Source organism: Priapulus caudatus, unplaced genomic scaffold (assembly GCF_000485595.1).
Source record: "Priapulus caudatus unplaced genomic scaffold, Priapulus_caudatus-5.0.1 Scaffold92, whole genome shotgun sequence".
NCBI classification, from domain to species: Eukaryota; Metazoa; Priapulida; class Priapulimorpha; order Priapulimorphida; family Priapulidae; genus Priapulus; species Priapulus caudatus.
This window is the reverse complement of record NW_014577153.1, coordinates 355,639-362,958: the sequence shown is the minus strand read 5'-3', so window position 1 is coordinate 362,958 and position 7,320 is coordinate 355,639. Positions and strand designations below refer to the sequence as shown.

The window sequence follows — 7,320 nt, the reverse complement described above, 5'->3', positions numbered from 1 at the left end:
CTCTGGCCACGCGTGTGTGTTACCTACACGTGTGTGTGTGTTACCTACACGTGTGTGTGTTACCTACACGGGGGTGTGTTATCTACACGCGTGTGTGTGTGGTACCTACACGCGGGTGTGTTACCTACACGCGTGTGTGTTACCTACACGTGTGTGTGTTACCTACACGCGTGTGTGTTACCTACACGCGTGTGTGTACCTCACGGGTGCTGTTTACACGGGGTGTGTTATCTACACGCGTGTGTGTTACCTACACACGTGTGTGTGTGTTACCTACACACGCGTGTGTGTTACCTACACGCGGGTGTGTTACCTACACGCGGGGTGTGTGGTACCTTACACGTGTGTGTTACCTACCGTGTGGTGTTACCTACACGTGTGTGTGTGACTACACGGGTGGGTTACCTATCACGCGGGTGTGTTACCTACAGCGCTGTGTGTTACCTTACCGGTGTGTTACCTCAGCGTGTTGTGTGTTACCTACACGTGTGGTGTGTTATAACGCGTAGCTACGCGTCGTGATGTGTTACCTACACGCGTGTGTGTTACCTACACGCGTGTGTGTTACCTACACACCGTGTGTTGTTACCAGCCTACACGTGGGTGTGTTACATACACGTGTGTGTGTTACCTAGTGTAGGTAAACCCCCCGTGAGGTAACACACACATGTGTAGGTACACACACGTGTAAGGTAACACACACGTGTAGGTGACAATCGATTTATCTATCCATGCATCCATCCATGCATCCATTCATCCATCCATCCATCCCATCCATCCCATCCCATTCCATCCCATTCCATATCCTATCCATCCCATCCCATCCCATCTCATCCAAACAGATGGACATGCCAATGCCATGCCATGCCATGCCATGCCATGCCATGCCATCATCTATTCCCATCCCATCCCATTCATCGCATGCGCAATCCCATCCCATGCCATGCCCATTGCCATCCATCCCAAACAGTAAAAAATAATAAGAAATCAAAGATCAAAGACATCTAATTGGTATGCACCGCCATCTATGATGAATAGAATTTTGTATGAATTTTTAACTTTTTATTTTATTTTTATTTTTTTCGGCAGGAACACTCCCCGGTTATAGGAAATCGCCCTCTAAAACATTGGCATCCAGATCGCTTGGGCGGTTTGGCCGCATAGGGGACATACATACATACATACATACATACATACGAACTGAAATATAGATTAGATACCTATACGCCTAGAGATACATTATCCTATATATGTAATATAATAATATAGTAAATAATCGGTGGTGTGAGACTAGTTAACTTACTAGATCGATAGGGCCGCATTGGAGTGACTCCAAGAGTCAACGTCCCATTGATGCCAGCAATGACTAACGAAGTCAGGCACACAGCAAGACCTCCATGTCAGCACTAATTCATGAGTTAAGGGTTCAGTTTAGGACCGCAGTATGCTCTTGCTTTGTCGCTGCTGGTTTCCGCATGCAAACATAGCAGTTTCTTGCCTTCTAGGAATATTCCGGAATATATCCGGAATATTCAGTTACGTCTATAGCATCGCCCATCTGTCCCGTATGTCGTGGCTGCATATGGCAGAAACGCACCGACCCGGCATCTGACCGCGTTTTCCAAATAAACATTGATCGGCCGAAAACCCCTTTTAGTGTGTGTGTGCGTGTGTTTGCTGTGCTGAGCACGTTTGGTCTCGCCGCGTCCGGGTGACGTGCACGTGCAAGACACAATTTCCACGAAATAGTATACTAGCTATTACCGTCCTACAGCGGTTCGAGTGGGGTCTGATTGAGGATTGGCGGTTTAACAGTCATTATACAATATTTGTTTAAAAAAAATTGTATCTAAATATATATAATATTTTTATATATCCTATCCTATCAGGGGTTGATAATTATGAAGGCCTGTAATTATAAATTATTATGATTGATTATGATATTATATCATTTTTAGGTCTTAACGATTGAAAGATCTGTCATTATGAACCCCCTGATCCTATCAACGCAGATTGTTCAAATCAGGATAGTTGCAAAACGGACACTTATTTCCTATTCCTGTATAGTGTTACAATATTTTGTAATTTTTATGACATGCGGCACTGTGTGATCATGTGTTATTGAGAAATGCTGGATTACAGAAATACCAGAATCAAGTAAGTCAGGTTTAGGAAAATTAGGAAGGTTGAAAGCATGAAAATCGACTTACTCCAAGCCGTCTTCGTCAACGAGACGGTGATCGCGTGTGATTCACGTACTGTGATTCGGACTGCGCATGCGGATTGGCGATCTTAAAAGTTGGTGGGGGGTTTCGATGAATGCCGAAGTTCTTCAGGCACATAACTTTTTAGAAAATTGCCTGAAAAGTCACTTTACGAGTCGGAAATCGCCGTTCTAACGGAGAGGAATGTATTCGGGACGTCGAGAAGGGCCCAGCTCGATTCGCGTGAGCACATGCGGCACGGTTTCGGAGGAGATACGGAAACGACACTTCGGCTCTTTCTACTATTTATTATAGACTAGCTATTACCCGTTTTCAGACGGGGTGAGTACGGTTTGATTTGAGGATGCGGTTTATCCATTTATCTCTCATTTTATTTGAGGATGTATTACAGTAAAGAAAATACGGATATTTAGACTCGAGTCATATTACCAATATTTGTTTAAAAAAATTGTATTCTAAATATATATAAAATCTGAATTTTACCTTAAAATGACACACCAATTTCAACTTATTTAGATCTTATATTTGAAAATAATCATTCTGGTTAGAAGCATCAATAATATGTCAAATTCTAAAAGAAAAAAAGAAGCAAAATGCATTGGTAATTTTGAAGATATATTTTCTTGAAAGTTAGTGGACGGCGGCGGGCAAGGTTACACCTCCCGTGTGTCAAATATTGCACACACGCGCGCACACACTACATCCACACACACGCGCGCGCACGCACGCACACACATACACGCACACACACACACACATCACACACACACACACACGCATACATACATACATACATACATAATACATACATACATACATACATACATACATACATACATACATACATACATACATACATACATACATACATACATACATACATACATACATACATACATAATACAACATACATACATACATACATACATACATACATACATACATAATACATACATACATACATACATACAACATAACATACTAAATACATACATACATACAACATACATACATACATACATACATACATACATACATTACATAATACACATACATACACATCATACATACATACATAATACATACATACATACATACATACATACATACATACATACACATACACGCACGCACGCACGCACACACACACATACATACACACACATACAACTGCAGCCGTCTCTCGTTGGGGTTTGTCTAATTTTCGCTCACAGCTGTGCGCGGCAGTGGGTAGCTGTTTATACACCGCAGCCGCAATGGCTTTGGTGTGTGCGTGTGTGCGCGTGCCGGTGTGCGTGCGTGCGTTCGTGCGTTCGTGCGTTCGTGCGTGCGTTTAGTGTGGCTTGCTATGCTAGGTGAAGGCTCCAGCTAATTAAATGATTATTATTATACCTTTAATCTACATTTAGTATAGCTATATTGTCATTAAAACCCGTGAGAAAACACATTAATACTTTAACACAATTTCAAAAGGTTATGGTGTCATAGTGTGGCATGTGTGTGCCTCTAACTTGGACAATCGAAACGCGTTTAGAAAATGTGAGAGATTGTAATTATGGGAGTATTGGGAGCGCGGGTAAGCGCGGGCACGGTTACACCTCCGTTGTCAAATATTTGACACACCGCGCGCACGCGCGCACCACCGTATTCACACACATACGGCGTGGCGGACAACTACATACCACATTTACACAAACACGTGCGCGCACACAACGCACACGACACACACACACACACACACACACACACACACACACACACACACACACACGCAAATTTTCGCCTCACAGCTGTGCGCGGCAGTGCTTGGTTGTTTATACACCGCCGCCGCAATGGCTTTGGTGCGTGCGTGTGTGCGCATGCGGATTTGGCAATCTTAAAAGTTGGTGCGGGTTTCCGATGAATGCCGAAGTTTCTTCGGGCACATACATTTTTAGAAAATTGCCTCCAAAAATCACTTTACGATGGAAAAATCGCGTTCTAACGTAGCGGAATGTATTCGCGACGCCCAGAATGGGCTCCAGCTCGATTCGCGCGGCACGGTTTCGGAGGAGATACGGAAAACGACACTTCGGCTCTTTCTACTATTATATAGTAGATACTATATTCGTGGAAATTTGCATCTTGCACGTGCACGAGCACCCCGGACGCGCGGACACAAACGTGCTCAGCCACAGCCAAACACACGCACACACACTCACGCACGCACATGCACGCACGGACATGCACCCCCACACGCGCGCGCACACACACCACGCGCACACACATACGCATGCACGCACGCACATGCATACACACACGCACGTGCACCCACACACGCACGCACGCACGCACGTACGTACGCATCTCGATTCGAGCGGCAGTATTGAAACTCAGCAGTACTGAAAGCTCTGACATGTGCGTGCGCGTGCGTGCGTGCGTACGTGCGTGCAGCAGCGGCCAAACCTTCTGAGTGTACGTTTGAGGCTATGGCGACTACGTACGTGGTATATATACTCATATTCTATGGTAACTAACTGCATGCTAATTAAGTTGCGCGCCATCGATATTCAGGCATCAAATTTGGCAATTTGCCTCTGACAGCAAGTAAGGCTGCTACTTGCTGTCAAAGGCTGTGCTCTCTGACAGCAAGTAGCAACACTTTGACAGCAAATATAGAAAACCGAACGCGTCGATTTTCTGTGAAAAATCACAAGTTATACGGCTAAAAGATAATGATATTGATTAACATATATACAATTATTTCTTTATTATGGTATCAAATATGAATAAAACCAAGATGGTACAATTAATATTAAAGCTTTTGTCAATTTAAAATATTTACATGTAATAAAATACAAAAAGTCCAGACACAGAGCAGCAGTGAGACACATTGTTAGATTATTTAATCTAACAAATGAAGACTATCTGTCATAGAAATATTGATTTAAATTGCACAGTAGTGGGGACTGACTCAGCAGCATACACAGGTTTCTGATTTAAATTGCACAGTAACTTAGTAATCGACAAAGATTGAAAACATATAAAGAATATATACAAAATACTAGTAGTAAAATCACACTGAACCGTGGTGATTATTACTATTCCGTGGGATAGGGTGACTGTTTGTACTTGTGTGTATATTTTGTGTATATAAGTATCCGATGCTCGGACGAATATCCACGATATATATGTCCTTTAAGGACGTGGACGCTATGACACGTGTATATAAGATAGCCGAGTCGGTTTAGAGTTAGAGTTAGTGTTAGTGTTAGGGTTAGGGATAGGTGTAGGGTGACTGTTTGTACTTGCGTGTATATTTGGAATATCCACGTCATTAAATTATACATCCGACGGCATTTAGGTACTAATTAGTGCTACAACGGCATTTACTTGCCACCGATACAGACTACTTCTGACGGCAAATCAATATGTTCCGGCGGCAAATACCTGATATTATTCTAATGACATAAGACTCCGTGGCTCGTAGCCCGACGCGCCCCTGAGTTGAAAGACAATTGACGTTATGCTTATTGCTAGAATCGCAGCTGGTTAAACGGTCGGATTGTACCGTCCGACGTGTGCCTTGTGACACAGTATATATAATAGTATATATTCTATATATATATTATGTATATATCTTATTGTGGGACGTAAATTAATCGAGATATCAAGATACCGAGAGGAGAGACAGAGACAGGGCAGAGCACGAGAGACAGCCAGGCGGGTTCTAATATGGACGTAACCTAGTATGTAGTATGCATGTATTTATTTTGTATGTGTCAAGTTACTAATAAAGTCACCATCGTTATATATCGTATCTAACAAGTCTCGCTCTACATTCTCTACAATAGATATCAACGTTAAAACCCCAAGTACAACACTCACATCGTTCATGGACTCCTTGTCGCTGGTCGTGTACTCATTGTAGTCATCCGCCGGTCGCCGCACCCGCTGACCCACCTCTTCTCTCCCCAATGGCAAGCCGTACGACGCTGGATAGGCCGACGCGACGCAGATGGCGACGGCGAGCGTGACGCTGACGCAGTACACCGCCTGTTCGTAAGTTGGCATGACGTGACGTGTGTGCTGGCGATCTTTCTTTCTTCACTCGGGCAAAAAAACGCGCTGAAAAAAGTTTGCTCGTGGAGTGAACGTTATCGTGTCCACCGACACCGCTAAAAACGCAGGCAATGAAGCTTCTCTCCTTCGGTTATCTCCGGCTCTCTAATGCCCGGCGGGTTGACGCGGCGGGTTGAAGCCCTACAGAGAAGATATCTGTCGTGTCCAATGTAGCGACGCACGATGAGCGCGGGGTTCTGACGACGAGGAGCGGAGGAAGGAGAAGGATGCGAAGTAGAAGAGAACGAATGCCTACCCGGGGTGATGCTGTGAGTCCAGCACGCGTCGCCGCATCATTTATATAAGCATGCCATTCGGCCGGCGGCGTGTGGGCCGCCGACCTGCACGCCGCTGCTGCTGCTGCTGCTGCTGCTTGTGCTGCTGCTGCTGCCAGGTACCGGGCCGAGGAGGAGGCGAGTCGTGTCAGCGACGTACGGAGCAAGTACGAGCGGCTAGTGAACCCCCCTTCTTCCTCTTCCTCCTCCTCCTCCTCCTCCTCATCCTCTCCTTCCCTCTCCCCCTTTCTCTGCGCCTATTCTAGCGGCGCGGCAGCGGCCGAGCGTTATCGCTGCAAGCAGAGAGATACGCGACGTAATCTTCTTATTTCCGATGCAGGTTATTTGTGAGGATAATTACGGTTCGCGTGTGATCCCCGTCTAGGCTCGGCGGTCGGCCCGCCGCACGCACACGCGCGCGCCTAACGCCGTAAACGCGTGGCCGACGCGCAGGCCGCTTATCAACGAGGCGCGCTGACGTCAGCCGCTCGCCCGCCGGAGAGAAACGTATTACCATTTGCGTATAATCAGAGAATAGACAACGAGCTTACGACAGGCACGATGCGGTGGCGATTTGCGGAACGAGTACAACGCACACGCACGCGCACGCACACACACACCCACACACGCGCACACACACGCACGCGCGTGCGCACATGCCACACACACACACACACACACACACACACACACACACACACACACACACACACACACAC

The 7,320-nt window shown here is 45.6% G+C and overlaps 2 protein-coding genes across 4 annotated transcripts in view; one reads left to right on the top strand and one right to left on the bottom strand.

Moving 5' to 3' along the window:
• LOC106804916 overlaps positions 1-6,600 on the bottom strand; it is an 11,378-nt gene extending 4,778 nt beyond the window's left edge. Inside the window, exon 1 of one of the 2 annotated variants that reach the window (XR_001393377.1) lies at positions 1,304-1,387. Coding sequence is in view for 1 of the 2 variants with exons in the window: in XM_014806320.1 (XP_014661806.1) it covers positions 6,093-6,278 (186 nt within the window). In the remaining variant the exon portion in view is untranslated. Of the gene's footprint in view, positions 1-1,303; positions 1,388-6,092 lie in introns of those variants that run through there. The other variant, XM_014806320.1, reaches the window with a different exon arrangement.
• LOC106804914 overlaps positions 6,179-7,320 on the top strand; it is a 14,058-nt gene continuing 12,916 nt past the window's right edge. For both annotated transcript variants that reach the window (XM_014806318.1, XM_014806317.1), the window contains exon 1: positions 6,179-6,266. In XM_014806318.1, the coding sequence (XP_014661804.1) occupies positions 6,223-6,266 (44 nt within the window). In that variant the 5' untranslated portion in view covers positions 6,179-6,222. The remainder of the gene's footprint in view (positions 6,267-7,320) is intronic.